The sequence below is a fragment of the Crocodylus siamensis genome, chromosome 3 (genome assembly GCF_052110815.1).
Source record: "Crocodylus siamensis isolate JL-2025a chromosome 3, ASM5211081v1, whole genome shotgun sequence".
Classification (NCBI taxonomy): Eukaryota; Metazoa; Chordata; order Crocodylia; family Crocodylidae; genus Crocodylus; species Crocodylus siamensis.
Genome location: NC_143397.1, coordinates 1,969,565 through 1,986,405, shown reverse-complemented (window position 1 = coordinate 1,986,405; position 16,841 = coordinate 1,969,565). Strand labels below are relative to the sequence as shown.

The window sequence follows — 16,841 nt, the reverse complement described above, 5'->3', positions numbered from 1 at the left end:
TAGCCCCTGCGACCTCATTCACCTGGTCCAGTGGAGGCCAGCACCTGTTGGCTGTCGGCCAACCAATTTGAAATACATCACCTGTCACCGGGCAGATTCCAGCTCCCCAGGTAGATGCCCCCCACCCAGGTAGCTGATGCCAGTCCCGTGGGCAGAGGGAGCAGGTTTCCCCTCCCTCAGGACTGGAGCCAGCTCAGGTTACCTAAAAAGATAGGGTAAAGGTGCGTCTCCTCTGCTGGGCCTGTCCTAATCACATTGTCACGGGGCAGAGATTTTGGGGAGAAACAAAGGTGGCTTCCTGCCACAGGGACTGCCCAGGTTTCGGGGCTGTGCTGATTGTACCCCCTTTCTGCTCCACGTGTCAGGGGGTTTAAGGCGCTGGTGCTGGCTGGAGCCCGGCTTGGACACTTTGCAATGCTCCTGCTGGGACCAAAGAGAGGTTAGTGGCAGGAGGGTCTTGCCCTCTGCTCAGGCTCAGACCGATCACCAAATCTGGGGTCAGGAAAGACTTTCCCCCGGTCAGACTGGGTGGGGGTGGGGGCTTTCTTCCTTTGCTTTCCTCTGCCTGGGGTCTCTAAATGCATTTGAACCCTGCTTGCAGCATCAGGACACTGCAGTCTCCTGGCTTTACCTGGGGCAGACTTGGGGGCTCTCGGTGTTTGGAGCAATAAGCCGGGCCGTTACGCCAGGGGCCACTTGCATAGCTTTAGGCACAGGTCGGCCCAGTGACATCACCCCGGAGTTAGTGGGGCCACGGCTGGAAATTTAGCAACGGGGGAGCAGTGGCCGCAGTTCTGGAAACAGCTCTGGAAGCTGCTGCTGCTCCCCCGTGGCCTCTCAGGTGTGGCAGCACCATGGCTGGATCCAGCTGACGTGGGGGGCGGCGCTGTGGCTGTAGCTGGCCTGCAGACCAGCCCCATGCCAGGTATCCAGCCACTGAGCCCAGTTGGGGAGGACAGGCCTGCAGGGCAGGTGGGAAGATTGAAGACCCGGACTGTGCTCAGGGGAAGAGCCTGGGGTCAGAGCCTGGCTCCAGCAGCGCCACTGGGGTCTGGCGTCCTTTGCTCCCTGCCCATGGCAGCTGGAGAGTCTGTCCCCAGGGCTGAGCATCACAGCCAGACTCCCAAGGGACAGCCGGTAGGAGAAACACCAGCCCCAGGCACCGGGGCCTGCGTCAGGGCCTGCAAACAGGGGCAGCTGCATAAGGGGCCAGCCCATGCTCTGGTCTCTCCATTGCAGCATCTCCCCCCGTCCTCACAGGCCCCCTGCACAGCTCCGAGGTCGGGAGAGCGTCCGCCATGCGCTCAGGTCCCTGCTCGCAAGCACGACGAGGCGGCTGGGCTGTTTCCAAATGACCGTTTATTAAATTAGAAAAGAAGAAGGAGGTACCAGGGACAATGTGACTTTTTGGGGGGGGCGGGGGGGTTATTATTTTCAAGTTTCTGCAAACGTTTGTTTCCCCCCACCCTGGGCTCTGGAGGATGATGTGAGATCGCGGGCGCCGAGCCCCGTGGCGAGTGAGAGGGAGGGTGGGGGCGGCCGTGGCAGCCTCCCTGTGAAACGTGGACAGCAGCTCTGCACTGAGGTAGCTGGGATGGAGCCGCTCCCGCCCTCCATGGGTGGGCTGGGGGGCCCGGCGGCTTCCTTCTCACATGCGCCCCATTGCTCGGCGATGCTGTGGACTCGGGTGGGAGGCGGTGGCTGACAGGTGGGTGCTGGTCATGCGGGATTGAAAACACCGCCTCCCTCTCCCCCAGCAGCAGCCGGACTGGGGGGCGAGTCAGGGATCAGCATGGGCTCCAGGGAGCCGCCTGCATCTACCTCGCTGCACTGGGGTAAAGCAAAGCCCCAAGCCAGAGCTGGCCTAGGGGGGAGTGAGAGCTGTGGCTGAAGTGGGGAGGGAGGGAGGGAGTGACTTCTCTGCGCTTCCCACCTCCACTCAGGTCTGCAGGAGCTCCCACCCCTGGCCACACCAGCCCCTGGCCGTGTTGGGGGGGGCACTTCCCCTTCTCCCCCTACAAACACCCCCGAGACTTGCGAGCGGATGGCAGCTCTCGCATCTCTGAAAGCCCACAGCTCCCACCCCCTGCACACACGTGCCCCTTGCGTGTGGGGTCAGGACTGGCCATGGCACCACTCTGTGGGTCGGCGTCCTTTGCTCCCTGCCCATGGCAGCTGGGGAGTCTGTCCCCAGGGCTGAGCATCACAGCCAGACTCCCAAGGGACAGCCGGTAGGAGAAACACCAGCCCCAGGCACCGGGGCCGCCAACGGATCCTAAATCCCTCTCTTTCAAGAGGCCCCAGCCTGCTGCCAGCCTCCACGCGGCTCTCTCCTCGCTCCACGTCCACCAGGTCCCGGGGGCTGCACTAAGGCCCCCAGGTCTGTATCCTCCTGCCAGCCTGCCCCACAGGGCAGCACGGGTCAGGGAGGGTCCGTCTGACCACAGACTCACTCAGCTCCCTGCAGAACGGGCCAGGCCAGAGGCTCCCCCCTCAGACTGAGGGGAAACCTCACCTCTGGGCAGAGGGAGCAGCCCGGCTGCCTGGCCCCTGGCCGGGGAGACACCCATGTGTCCGTGCCCCACCCCCAGCCCACCCCCTGACCCGTCCTAGCAGCTGCTGCCCAGGGGCCAGGCCTGCCACGACCGCTCCGTCTCATCTACGCACCACACCAGGCTCTGTGGGTCTCATGCCGCAATAACCAGCAATCCCCATCCCCCAGCTCCTGGCCTGCTCTGTTCAACTTGCAGCAAACGCTCACTTCAAAGCCAGCGGCACCTGGCATGCCCTGCCCGGGGAGAGCCCATCCCCTCCCTGCCCCACACATGGTGTCCTGTGAGGACAGAGCCATAGACCCCAGCCCAGCAGCACTGTGCACACCCTTCCTCCCCACTCCCTCTGACCTGCTCCTGCCCTGTCCTCCTGGTCTGGACTCAGCCCCAGCTGCCTAAGCATGGCCCAGACCCGTCAAGACAGGGCCACTGGAGGGGCTTCTGCTCCAGCCCCTGCAGCCTCCCTGTTTCCCATAACAGGACCGAGGGCTCAGGAGCTCTGCAGGCAGTGAGGCAGGAGAGGCCCCCTCGCCTCTTGCCTTCTACTGAGACGCCTCAGCTGTGATCCCACCCCGACATCCCAGCCCTGGCTCCCCGCACCCTGGTGCTGAAGAGGCCATGCCCCATGCCCCCAGCTCCCTCCCACATGGCACTACAAGGCCCCTTTGGGACCACCTGTCTCCTTGCACCTGTGACAGCCTGGGCCCAGAGCCGTCCACCAGCCACGGCTGACTCCCCTGCAACAATAAATACTAATAAATACTGCACCCCAGCTCCCTGCACTGCCCCTTCCTCCCCACAGTGGAAGGTCTGGCCCGGTCCAAGCCCCCCATCCCAGCAGGGCATGGCACTGTGAGAGACCTGGGGATGTCTCCAGCACTGGCAGGTGAGGAAGGCAGCACCCTGGCAGCCGTCTGCACGCTCCCACGTCACCCTGACTCCTCTGTGCTCACCACCATGCAAAGCCCCGGGGCCACTGGCAGCCGGACACCGCTGCCAAGGCTTGATACCCCACAGCTTGGTGGGGCGGGGGCACAAGCTCCAGGGCAGAGGCTGAAGAGCTGTCCCTGCTCTTGCCCTTTACTGGTCTCTACAAGGTGCTGGGCACAGAGACCTGGGCTGGCCCAGCCCCGTTCAGGCCCGAGGCGAGTAGCAGGGGTTCCTTGGCATCTCAGTGAAGGATTTCAGTTCGTAGGGGATGCCGGAGTCGACCTCGATGGACTTGCGGGAGAAGAGCAGTCGGATGTCGTCGTGCAGGTAGATCTTCCCTGACTTGGAGCTGTGAAACCTATGGGGAAACACGGGTTGAATGTACTGAACAGGAGGCAGCAGTGTGCCCTTGGTTGCCCAGAAGGCTACTGGCATCCTGGGCTGCATTGGTAGGAGCACTGCCAGCAGATCGAGGGCAATGATTTTCCCCTCTATTCAGCACTGGGGAGGCCACATCTGGAGTCCTGTGTCCAGTTTTGGGCCTCCCACTGTAGAAAGGACGTGGACACATTGGAGAGAGTCCAGCGGGGGGCAATGAAAATGGTTGGGGGCTGGGGGACAGGACTGGTGAGGAGAGGCCGAGGGAACTGGGATGACTGAGTCTGCAGAAGAGAAGACCGAGGGGGACTGAATAGCAGCCTTCACCTCCCTGCAGGGGGGTGCAAAGAGGATGGAGCTGGGCTGGTCTCAGTGGGGGCAGATGGCAGGACAAGGAGCAATGGGCTCAAGCTGCAACAAGGGGAGTTGAGACTGGATATTAGGAAAAACTTTCTCACTAGGAGGGTGGTGAAGCACTGGAGCAGGCTCCCCAGAGAAGTGGTGCAGTCTCCATCCTTGAAGGTTTTGAAGACCCGGCTAGACAAAGCCCTGGCTGGGATGATGTAGTTGGGGCTGGTCCTGCTCGGAGCTACTAGATGTGCCTGGAGGGACTAGATGTGACCTCCTGAGCTCCCTTTAACCCTCATTTTCTGTGATTCTGTGTGAAGCAAGGCAGGATGCACAACGTTTGGGGTCAGAGAGCCCATGGAGTCAGTAAATGACTATGTGCCATGGGCCTGTGGTAAACAACTGCTTCATCCACGTCTAAAAAGGACGTGAAATGTTAGGAACTTTGCCCAGGGCTCGCGGGGTGCCGTACACGCATTGAGCCTGTGCCCTGCCACCAGCCTCCAGGGCTTATCTTGTAACCCTTTGGACAGGCTAGTAAGGGAGTTGGGCTTTGTGGGTAAGAAACCTGGCTGAGCCCCTGCCATCAAACTGAGCCTGTGGTTAGGCTCTGTGTGACGTCGAGGTCTCCAGGAAGTACATGCTGTCCACAGCAGCAGCACAGACAACAAACACCCTTCCCCGGCCCTTGTACAGAGAGCTGCGCTAGAGGAAAGAGAAAAAGGAGGAACAGTGCTGGTTGTTGAGCCAACTTTGCCAGAGGTCAGTGGACTCCCTCCATCACTGGAGGTGTCGAGAAGAGGGTGGACAGACACTGGGCACCTCCTGAGCTCCCTCCAATCTTCACGGTCTAGGATTTTATGACAAGACCCAGCATGGGCAGGCCTGACTCTGCCGTGTGAGGTGTGGGGGCAGATGCTCCCACTCAGCTGCCTCATGGGGCAATGGCAAACCTGGGCCCCCCCCATTTCAGCTGGACTTGTCACCAAGACAGGGTCTCACGGCTAGGACCCGTCATCTCCTCGTGGCACGTGGCTTTCCCACTAACCTGTGCCATTCTTCAAGACAGCCACCACAGACGCCAACCCCCCCGCCCCGGCAGCATGCCTACAGCCTTAGGGGAGATGGCCACCCCCTGCTTCACAGCCGGGCGCTAGGAGAGGCTGTGGGGAGTGCGAGGGGAGCAGGAGGTGGTGGGGAGAAAGGTGAGACGCTGGCCCTGCTCCTGGAAGTGCTGGGAGGCAAGGGTGGCCATCCCTCCCACCAGCCCCATCGCCGCCCCTTACCTCAGGTGCATCAGGTAGCAGAGGACCCTGCGGGGGGGCTGAGCGCAAGCCGGGTTGCTGGGCACCGCACCAGCCCCCTCGTCCTCCCCCACGGGCACCAGGAAGATGCGGTGGCGCAGGAAGGTCATGTGATGGGCCGGCATATCCTGGAAGTCGTACGTCACCAGGAACATTTTCACCACAGTCTTGTTGGGGTTAAATAAGGTCTAGAAAAAAAGTGTGTAGGGGGGAGAAGGTAAGGAAGGTTGGGGGAACGGGGGGACAGGGAGTGGGGGGAGGGGGTCTGTGCCCCTGGGGTGAAGAGCGGGGAGTGCTGGGCTGCTGGGCAAAGGGGCATGGGGGTGTAAGGAGGTGCCTGGCTTCAAGGGATGCGGCTGCAGGGCAAAGGCTGTGATGGGGCCCACTCAGCACCGGGAACGGGAGCGGATAGAGGCTGGGGGGCCAAGGGCTACGAGAACCTCAGCACCATGCCCAGAGAGGCTCAGCTCGAGGCCCGAGCTTTGGCCATGCACCAGGCCAGACTCAGCCTGGCAGGGGGACGGGATGTGGCCGGTCTGAGCCCTCTGACGCCCAAGCTCACCACTTGGATGGTTCCAGCTTTGGGCACGCTGTAACCCTTCTTTCCCAAGGCTTCCAAGTCGATCACTCCCTGGAACGACAGAGCGGGGAAGATGGGGAGGGAGCGCCGGGCGGGCAGCCTGGCCCCGACATGCAGCCGACAACAAGGGGCAGGTGGGAAGAGGTGGCGCTCAGCCTGCGCCACATCCCTGCGGCCAGGCCCCTCCCTTCCCATGCAGGGCGGCACCATCGCTGCACGTGCCGCCTTGCTCAGGGCAGCAGAAGTAAGGGATGCCCGTCCTGGCAGGAGCCGCCTGCCCGGGTAGTGCCTTGGTGAGCTGTGTGTCACCTGCCAGGGCAGCAGGACTCCAGTGACACCCCGGAGAGGAGAGCGGGCAGACGCACTCCCCCAGGCCTCCTTATTACAGAGCACTTCCCCCACAGAGACCCTGCTTGAGTGTCTGGACCCCTCTCTGCCGAGAGCCAACAGCTTCTCCTGCCATCTTGGAGGGCCTGCTGGCTCCTAAAGCTGAAGGGGAATCCCGCGTCTCTGGGTCTCAGCGTTCTTTGCTCCAGCTGGCTGGTGCCCAGCTACCCAGACTGGCCAGAGGATGAGACATGCCCAGCCCAACAGGACCATGGACCAGGCTGGCTGGCAGGGCCCTCAGGAGGGCAGGGCTAGTCCGAGCCCCTGCTCCAGGCAGGATCTGCACCGGTGTGTCTGATGTACGTTTAAACACCTCCAGGGCTGGAGACTCCCAGCCTCCCTGGGTGTCTGCCAGGGGGAGAAGGCTCCCCTTCATCCCCAGCCTGCATTTCCCCTGCTGCAGTGTAAAACCCTGTGGTTTCTATCCTCTGCGTAACCTCCCTGCAGGGATTTGCAGCCTGGTCTCGAATCCCCCCATAGCCTCCTCTTCTCCATGCTCAGTCACCTGCGTCTGCCTGCCTCTTCCTGTGTATCGGGCTCCCCAGGCCTCTAGTCAGCTTGATCCAGTCAACTTGATCAGTCTCTGCTGGACTCCTTCTCTGGCCTCACTAGCCTCATGCTCGAGGGAAATCTACCTAACAGCTTAAAAAGGTGAACTTGGGAACAACAGTTCATAAGCTGGCTAAACACTGAGAACTGAGGATAAATAGACATGCGATTTATGGTCCATTATATTTTACCCAAATCTTGACTCTCCTCCTTTTGGAGAGGCCTTGATCTCCCAGCAAGCAGCTTCTTGGCTTCTGCTAATCGTGTATGTGCTACCCTAGGGAATTTCTCTCACCCCTTCCCCTCTGCTGGTTTCACTCTACTGTGATCACAGACCCGCAGAAAAACACCTTGCATTCAAAAGTTGGTCTGACTTTATCCCAGCAATGTAGTTGATCCAATAAAAGTCACCGCCCTCCAAAATCCCTGCCTCTGGCATAATTTCTGGACTGCCATGCCTACAGCGTCACTCTTATATTGCAATTGGGTCAAGTCTTTCTTGCGACAGGTGCCCCAAGCTGGATTCATAGTTTCATAGTTTCTAGGGTCGGAAGGGGCCTGAGCAGATCATCAAGTCCGACCCCCTGCCATGGCAGGAAAGAGTACTGGGGTCAAACGACCCCAGCAAGGTGATTGTCTCTTAAAGCCCCCCAGGGTAGGGGCCAGCACCACTTCCCTTGGAAATTGGTTCCAGATCCTAGCCGCCCTGACCGTGAAGTCGCGCCTCCTGATGTCTAGCCTAAATCTCCCCTCTGCCAGCTTGTGACCGTTATTCCTGGTCACTCCTGGTCCTGCTCGGGGGAACAGGGACTCCCCCAGTGCCTGCTGGTCCCCCCTGACTAGTTTGTAACAGGCCACTAGATCCCCCTCAGCCTTCTCTTGTGGAGGCTGAACAGGCTCAGGTCCCATCGCCTCTCCTCATAGGGCCTGCCCTGCTGTCCCCTGACCATGCGAGTGGCCTCCTCTGGACCCTCTCCATGCTGTCCACATCCCTCCTGAAGTGCGGCGCCCAGACCTGGACGCAGTCCTCCAGCTGCGGCCTGACCAGTGCCGCATAGAGGGGGAGCATCACCTCCCTGGACCTGCTCGAGATGCATCTGTGGATGCAGGACAAGGTGCGGGTGGCCTTCCTGACCGTGTCCCCACACTGACGGTCCATGTTCGTCTTGGCATCAATGATGACTCCAAGATCCTTTTCTGCCTCTGCCCTGACGAGAAGAGAGTTCCCCAGCCTGTAGGTACGGTGCTGGCTCTTCCTCCCCAGGTGCAGCACCTTGCACTTGTCAGTGTTGAATCCCATCCTATTCTCGTCCGCCCACCCCTGTAACCTGTCTAGGTCCAATCGCAGCCTATTCCTTCCTTCTAACATGCCCACATCCCCCCATTCACCCACCCACTTTAGGGCTGCAGGCTCAGCACAGGGGCCAGACCCCTCCTGACAGCCGCGTGAAGCCTCTCCCCCAGCTTTGCAGCACAGCCAGAGCATGACTCCTGGCCAAGGAACAAACCCCGCAACTACAGGCGCTTCCCTGGGGGTAGCCAGGAGGGAGCAGAGCCTGCCAAGACAGCGGGTGTGCTTGGCCATGCCTTCACATTCCCCAGAGCTGGGCTCCATCTCTCAGGCCTGCAGGACCTGGCTCTATCCCAGCTGATTCCTTCAGTACCTGCCTGGCCCCAGCCTCAGCCCCAGCCTCAGCGACGTACCAGGAAAGGCGAGGGTGCGCTGTGCTCCGAGATGTCGAAGTAGGTGACGTCGACGGGCAAGGTGGCGTGCTGGGGGCAGTATGAGCCACTGGCCCCGATCTCCGCTGTGAACCCTTCGATGCGGCCCGACGGTGCAAAGCGTCCCTTCAGGATGGACTCCTGCAGGGTGTGGGGAAGCAAGCAGCCCTGAGCCCCTGCAGCCTCAGAGCTGCCCACTACAAACCCCAGGCCACAGTGGAGACACCAATGTCAGAGGCTGCCAGCCCCAGATGGCTCTGATGCCCCTGCCAGGAGCCCTCTTGCCCTGTCCCATTCCCAGCCAGGGGCCTGGCGGGTGTCAGAGCCTGCTGGTGCATTTACCTCGAAGTTGCCCAGCAAGGCCCGGCTGATGGAGGCGGCAGCCCAGGCGGTGGGGGATGGCCGGGTACCCACGGGCCCCTTCCGGAGACTGCTGCGGAGATGTCTCCTGCTGAAGATGAGGCAGCGTCAGAGCCAGTCTCTTGCCAGCCAGCAGCTACAGGGTCCCGGGGGTGTAGGCAGGGGGTCTCCTCTCCTCTCACCAGCCCTGCATCCCCTTCTCTCCTGCATGTAAGAACCACCCACCCAGCTACCAAAGGGGTCCCTGTCTTGGGAGCCCCAGCAGCCCAGGTGCTGGGACCCCCTGCTTCCCCCTGCCCGGGGCTGAGCACCTGCCCCCAGTGCCCGCTGCCCGGCTTGGGGAGCTTGTGCAGGGGGAGGAGGCAGCTTGGGGCACTCACGATTTCAGGCGCAGCCCGCTCTTCACCCGCCGCCCGACCGTAGTGCAATCTGCAGAGCTCTGGAGACGAGAGACCACAGGGGCGCATTAGGGGCAGCGCGTGCCAGTGGGAGGGGGGCATCTCCAGGACAGCCTGGCCTGTGCCCTCGCAGCCAGCTCCCACCCAGCCCTGCCTGACTGCTCCTGGCACAGGAAACCCTTTCCCCAGAGAAGAAAAGCACACGTGTGTACATGCATGCACACGCACTCTGCCCCGACACAGGTTCACATGCGTTCACGCATAGAGTGACACCTACCCAGAGGCTCCCAGTCTGGATGCTCCCCAGCCCCATGGGGTCCATATTGAGCTCCGCTGATGCCCGCTGGACACAGGGCTATGGCGCTGTGCCCACCTGCCCCCATGGCTGTGGCCCCAGGGGCTGGTGAGGGGGCAGGACGAGGGCTGCCGGCCTCCCCTGCACAAAGGGTACTTGTCCTTTCAGGCCTTTTCCCCTTCTGGAAGCCACACAAAAGGGGCAGCACAAAGCAGAGCAGGGAGCAGCCGCATGACAGGTGTGAAGCTTCTGGGTGGCCGACAATGAACTGGGGCAGGGGCAGGGGCAGGGGCTGGGGCCAGGGCTGTGGGGGCGTCGTGCCAGGACGCGCGGCAGCACGGAAGAGGGAAGAGCCCTTGGAATGGGGCAGGCACACCCCGACTCGGGTGCTGGGGAGCCCAAGCTGGCAGCGAGCAACCTCAGGGGAAGCGCAGTGCGGAGGAGCTCCACACCCCTCCCCTCCCCGCTGCCGCCCCGACACCAGGCAGCTAAAAAGCCCTGGGTGGGAGAAGGGTCTCCCGCACCTCTGATCACCGTCCCCTTCCGAGTCCCTCCCCCACAGCCCACTCACCCTGGCCCCGGGCAGCAGGTGGTTCCAGAAAGGGGCACCCTTGGCATCGGTGCTGCGGCCGGAGGCCGGGACCGGCGGGCAGAACGGGGCCCGCTTCTTCCGTGCCGGTGGGGACAGGGCCTCGTCCTCTGAGCACGAGTCGGCTGCGCCCTCGCCAGCCGGCAGCAGCTTCCGCTTGGCCGCGCAGCTGCCCCCGCCCAGCCGCCCGCCCGGTGTCTTCTCCGCCGAGCCCAGCCCGTTGTTCGCGGGGCCTGGGGCTGCCGGAGGGGTGCCAGGCTCCTTGTGCCCGTTGGTTGCGGCCGGCGGCTCCCCTTCTGAGCCAGCCCCGTTGCTGCAGGCAGGGCTGCTCCCTGGCTCCTCTTTCTTGCCACTGCCGGTGTCCACCCAGGGCTTTTGTGCAATACGGTGCAGGTCAACGTCAAGTAGGGTTTGGCTGCTGGCTCTGTCTGCCCGCGGGGCCCCATTCTCCTCCGCCGGCTGCTCCCTGGCCCCGGCTGGGCGCGGAGGCTCGCTGCTCCCCGCAGAGCCACTGTCCCTGGGGGCTGGGCAGCCATCTCTCATGTGCAAAGTGCTGCGAGCGATGTGCGGTGGCTGGGAGGCAGTGGCAGCCTCCCGCCGTTTGTCCTCTGGGCAGGCCCGGGAGCCGCTCTCCCGGCACCCGCTGCGGCCAGAACTGCCTTCGCCCCTGTGCTCCACCACACGCAAGCCACTGTGGGAGAAGTGCTGTGCCGAGCCGCAGAGCGACAGCTCCTCCACCAGCAGCCCATCCTCAAAGGCATCGTCCTCCAGCGCGTCCTGGCCGGGCCGCAGCTCACCAGGGACCCCGTCCCGCCTGCCCTCTGTCCCCGCGGCCCCCCATTGCGCCCGCTTGGGATCCCGTGTGCTCTCCGGAGCCCGTGGCTCTGTGTACCCCCTCTTGACAGCTGCCCGCCCGCCGGCCGGCTCAGAAGCACTGGAGAGGTGTGAGAAGATGGAGACCTGGTAGACCTTCTGGCGCTTAATCTCCGTCTCATTGTAGCCCACCAGGAGGCTGTGGCGCGGGCAACGCTCAGGGGCTGGCTCCAAGCCCGCTTCGCTGCCCGCCCGCGACAGCCCCGCATCCTGGCTGCGCTCTGGGGGAAGGGGTGTCTCCGCGTGGATGTGCCGCATGGAGCCTCACTGGGCCGGGCGCCGCGCTGCGCCGGACACAGGAAAGCCCATAAAGTAGCAGGGAAGGGGTGGTAAAGTGCCACGAGGTCACGGGGGCCTTAGACCACCCCCGGCTCAGCAAGTCCGGATGAGGCTTTGGTTACGGAGCACACTGCAACACCGCATCTGTTGGGGGAGAGAGAGGGGAGTTAGCTTCTGAGACCAAGGATAATAAAAAGTCCTTTTTCAAATATATAGGGAGGATGAAGAAGGCACTGAGTAACGTGGGGCCCCTGCAAAGTACGCTGGGCAATCTGGTGGTTGCGCCAGAGGAGAAAGCGGACCTCTTTAACCAAGTCTTCACCTCCATTTTCTTGTGCAGGGACCGGGACTTCCCCACCGTGACGCAAGACGGACTCGAGGGGAACGCCTCCAGACCTCAGGCTGGGGAGCACCGGGTTAGACAGCTTCTGGAGGGACTGGACGTGTTCAAATCAGCAGGTCCAGATGCTCTCCACCCCAGGGTGTGGAGGGAGCTAGCTGGGGTTATTGCAAGGCCCTTGGCACCGCTGTACGAGTGTGCGCGGTGCTCGGGCCAGGTGCCGGATGATTGGAAGATAGCTAATGTGGTCCCCATCTTCAAAAAAGGGGGAGGGAGGACCCGGGCAACTATAGGCCCATCAGTCTTACCTCAATCCTAGGGAAACTCTTTGAGAAGATCCTCAAGGAGCACATCTGTGATGGGCCGGCTTCAGGGATGATGCTCAAGGGCAACCAGCACAGTTTCATTAGGGGCAGGTCATGTCAGACCAACCTGATTGCCTTTTATGATCAGGTCACAAAGGCAATAGATGCAGGTGTCACCGTGGACATAGTCTTTCTAGACTTCAGCAAGGCCTTTGACACCGTCTCCTACCCCATCCTCATTAAGAAATTGGGCGACTGTGGCATTGATGCTTCCACAGTCAGATGGATTGCAGATTGGCTGAAGGGTCGCACTCAGAGGGTGGTGGTGGACGGGTCATATTCAACCTGGGGGGAAGTGGGTGGCGGAGTCCCCCAGGACCTGGTCCTTGGGCCTGCGCTGTTCAATTCCTTCATCAGCAATTTGGATGACAGGGTGAAATACAACCTGTTTAAATTCGCTGATGATACCAAAATTTGGGGTGAGGTGAGCACACTAGTAGGGAGGGAAGGACTGCAGCAAGATCTGGACAGGTTACAGGGGTGGGCTGACATAAACAGGATGCGTTTCAATACTGACAAGTGCAGGGTGCTGCACAGGGGCAGTAGTAACCAGCAGCACACTTGTAAGATGGGAAACTCCCTTCTTGAGAGCACGGAGCAGAAAGGGATCTTGGAGTCATTAGAGACTCCAAGATGAACGTGGGCCGACAATGCGAGGTCATGGTTGGCAGGGCTAACCGGACCTTGTCCTGCATCCACAGGAGCATCTCGAGCAGGTCCAGGGAGGTGATCCTCCCCCTCTATGCGGCACTGGTCAGGCCGCAGCTGGAGTACTGCGTCCAGTTCTGGGCGCCGCACTGCAGGAGGGATGTGGACAGCATGGAGAGGGTCCAGAGGAGCCCACTCGCATGATCCGGGGACAGCAGGGCAGGCCCTACAATGAAAGACTGCGGGACCTGAACCTGTCCAGCCTTCACAAGAGAAGGCTGGGGGGGGGCCTGGTGACTGTCTATAAACTCACTAGGGGGACCAGAAGGGTTTGGGGGAGACACCGTTTCCCCGAGCTCCCCCTGGCACGACAAGGAACAATGGATACAAATTATTAGACAGTAGGTTTAGATCAGACATCCGCAAGAACTACTTCACAGTCAGGGCGGCTAGGAGCTGGAACCAGCTTCCGAGGGAAGTGGTGCTGGCTCCTACCCTGGGGGGCTTTAAGAAGAGGCTTGATGACTACCTGGCTGGAGTCATTTGAGTCCAGTCTTTTCTCCTGCCCACGCGGGGGGGTGGACTTGAAGATCAAGGGCTATGGGCTGTACAGGAGGGACAGGACAGGAAAGAGGGGTGGGGGCACGGCGCTCTATATTAAGGAGGAATACACATCCTCGTCAATTAGCAAGGAGCCAGGGGAGGGGCACTCTGAAGTGCTTTGGGTTAGAGTACAAGGCAGTCGAGGGGAAAGGGACTTAACGGTGGGGGTCTACTACAGACCTCCCGACCAGGGAGAGGAGCTTGACCAGGAACTCTTGGGTCAGCTCACAGAGGTGGCGAAGGCTAAGGATGTGGTGGTCATGGGGGACCTGAACTTCCCGGACATCTGCTGGGAGGAGCAGTCAGCCAGGTCTGACCGCTCACGCAGGGTCTTGGCCAGAGTGCAGGACCTCCATCGAACCCAGGAGTGCATAGCCCCACCGGGGGGGACGCCTTGTTGGACCTAGAGCTGGCCACGGGTGATGACCTGGTGCGGGGGCTGCGGGTGCTCGACCCCCTGGGCGACAGCGATCATCGCCTGCTGGGAGTCACCATCCAGCACAAGGTAGCAAAGGCCTGCAGTAAGGCAGCGGCCCTAGATTTCAGGAGGGCAGACTTCAACGAGCTAAGGAGGATAGTTGGGGAAGCGCTGAGGTCCCGGGGGGGAAGGGAGCCGGGTGTCCAAGGAGAGTGGTTGCTCCTTAAGGAGACGATCCTCCAAGCCCAAAGGAAGGTAATCCCAACGAGGATCAAAGGGAGCAGGAGAGCACACAAGCCTCTGTGGCTCACCAAAAGCATCCGGGAACGTCTCGTTGCTAAAAAGGAGGCTTACACCCAAGGGAAAGAAGGGGTCATCACCAGGGAGGACTATTCTGTAGTTGCTCGGGGATGTAGGGGGGCAGTTAGGAAGGCCAAGGCAGAGATGGAACTGGGACTGGCTTCCCAGATTAAGGACAATAAGAAGTCCTTTTTTAAATACGTAGGGGGTAAAAAGAAGGTCCCGGGTAATGTGGGGCCCTTGCAGGACGCGTTGGGAAACTTGGTCGTCACACCAGACGGCAAAGCTAACATGTTCAACGATTTCTTTGCCTCCGTCTTCCTCAACAGGGATCAGAACAGCCACCTCCCTGCTGGGACCCCCTCGGGCCCCGGGGGAGGCACACCTGGGCCATGGGTTAGCGAGGATTTAGTTAGGGAGCTTCTGGAGGGGTTGGATGTATTCAGGTCAGCCGGCCCAGATGATCTCCATCCTAGAGTACTAAAGGAACTGGCCGGGGTCATTGCAGGACCCCTGGCACGGCTTTGCGAGCACTCGTGGTGCTCTGGAGAGGTACCGGAGGACTGGAAGAGGGCCAACGTGGTTCCCACCTTCAAAAAGGGGAAGGAGGACCCGGGAAACTATAGGCTGGTTAGTCTCACCTCGATCCTAGGCAAGCTGGTCGAGAAAATTATGCTGGCACACACCCAGGAGGGGCCAGCAGGGACTGCATGCTCAGGGGCAACCAACACGGGTTCATCAGTGGCAGGTCCTGTCAGACCAACCTGGCGGCCTTTTACGATCAGATCACCAGATCACTAGATGCAGGGGGAGCAGTGGACATCGTCTTCCTGGACTTCCAGAAGGCCTTCGACACTGTCTCTCACCCCGTTCTCATTAAGAAACTGGGGGGCTGTGGTGTAGACACCCACACAGTCAGATGTGTCGCCAACTGGCTGGAGGGCCGCACCCAGAGGGTGGTAGTGGATGGGTCCTTCTCAACCCGGAGGGACGTGGGCAGTGGGGTCCCCCAGGGCTCGGTCCTCGGGCCCGCACTGTTCAACATCTTCATCAGTGACTTGGACGAGGGGGTAAAAAGCACCCTGTTCAAATTTGCTGATGACACTGAGATGTGAGGGGACGTGGGCATGCTAGAAGGGAGGAATAGGCTGCAATCAGACCTGGACAGGTTACAGGGGTGGGCGGACAAGAATAGGATGGGTTTCAACACAGACAAGTGCAAGGTGCTGCACCTGGGGAGGAATAACCGGCACCATACCTACAGGTTAGGGAACTCCCCTCTTGTCAGCACGGAGGCGGAAAGGGATCTGGGTGTCATCATCGACTCCAAGATGAACATGGGCCGGCAGTGTGGGGACACCGTCAGGAAGGCCAACCGCACCTTGTCCTGCATCCACAGATGCATCTCGAGCAGGGCCAGGGAGGTGATCCTCCCCCTCGATGCGGCACTGGTCAGGCCGCAGCTGGAGCACTGCGTCCAGGTCTGGGCGCCGCACTTCAGGAGGGATGTGGACAGCATGGAGAGGGTCCAGAGGAGGCCACTCGCATGGTCAGGGGACAGCAGGGCAGACCCTACAAGGAGAGGCGACGGGACCTGAACCTGTTCAGCCTCCACAAGAGAAGGCCGAGGGGGATCTAGTGGCCTGTTATAAACTAGTCAGGGGGGACCAGCAGGCACTGGGGGAGTCCCTGTTCCCCCGAGCACCGCCAGGAGTGACCAGGAATAACGGTCACAAGCTGGCAGAGGGTAGGTTTAGGTTAGATATCAGGAGGCACGACTTCACGGTCAGGGCGGCTAGGGTCTGGAACCAGCTTCCAAGAGAGGTGGTGCTGGCTCCTACCCTGGGGGGCTTTAAGAGGAGGCTGGATGAACACCTTGCTGGGGTCATTTGACCCCAGTACTCTTTCCTGCCATGGCAGGGGGTCGGACTAGATGATCCGCTCAGGTCCCTTCCGACCCTACAAACTATGAAACTATCTACAAGGTCCCTCCTGACCCTACTTCTGTGATTCTGTGATCCCAGGTCATCTGCTTCAGGCTGTTACTGGGGAACCGAGCAGGATGCAGCCCCCCAGCCCTGGTGCCAGCGAGCGCCCCAGCCCCCTCTCCCTGGGCAGGCGGGCTGCAGGACAGAGTGGTCTGCCAAGCTGGGAGAAGCTGGGCCGGCCTAGAAGCAGGGAGACACCCACCCGGGGAAGGAGAACGCAGATGAAGAAGGGCAGGGTGCAGGGATCCCACCTGCAGGGTCCATGTTGCATCCTCGGCCAGAGCCCTGGGAGCCAGGAAGAGGTGCGGAGCACCCTGCAAGGCCGAGGCCACAGGGGACAAGCCAAAACATGCAGGGGGAAGGGACCAGGTCTCCAAGAGGGAAACGCAAACAGGACGTGCCCAGGCTGGCCCTGGGAGAAGGTGGGTGAGACTGCCCCAGGGGCTTAGGGATGCCCTCTCCCAGGGCAGGTGGGCACATTCCCCAGGTAGCAAGACCCTGGGAGCCAGTGAAAGGAAGTGCACTGGGAGGATCCAGGCCATCGACCCCAACCACAGGCTGCAGAATGAGTGTGGACGGACAGACAGCCACCCGGTCTTCTCCGTCACTGCCACCCTGGCCTCAGCCCCTGGCTC

General features: G+C 61.2%; 1 protein-coding gene across 13 annotated transcripts in view; it reads right to left on the bottom strand.

Annotated features, from left to right (window-relative positions):
• Nucleotides 1-1,346: 1,346 nt before the first annotated feature.
• The window catches only part of ATOSB (atos homolog B), a 44,363-nt gene continuing 28,868 nt past the window's right edge, over nucleotides 1,347-16,841 (bottom strand). For 11 of the 13 annotated variants that reach the window (XM_090037516.1, XM_090037510.1, XM_090037512.1 and 8 more), the window contains 7 exons: nucleotides 10,375-11,688; nucleotides 9,491-9,549; nucleotides 9,093-9,201; nucleotides 8,733-8,891; nucleotides 6,075-6,143; nucleotides 5,495-5,700; nucleotides 1,347-3,840 (listed from right to left, as the gene is read on the bottom strand). In XM_090037516.1, the coding sequence (XP_089893642.1) occupies nucleotides 3,687-3,840; nucleotides 5,495-5,700; nucleotides 6,075-6,143; nucleotides 8,733-8,891; nucleotides 9,093-9,201; nucleotides 9,491-9,549; nucleotides 10,375-11,523 (1,905 nt within the window). In that variant the 5' untranslated portion in view covers nucleotides 11,524-11,688 and the 3' untranslated portion in view covers nucleotides 1,347-3,686. The remainder of the gene's footprint in view (nucleotides 3,841-5,494; nucleotides 5,701-6,074; nucleotides 6,144-8,732; nucleotides 8,892-9,092; nucleotides 9,202-9,490; nucleotides 9,550-10,374; nucleotides 11,689-16,841) is intronic. The other 2 variants (XM_090037522.1, XM_090037523.1) reach the window with 2 other exon arrangements.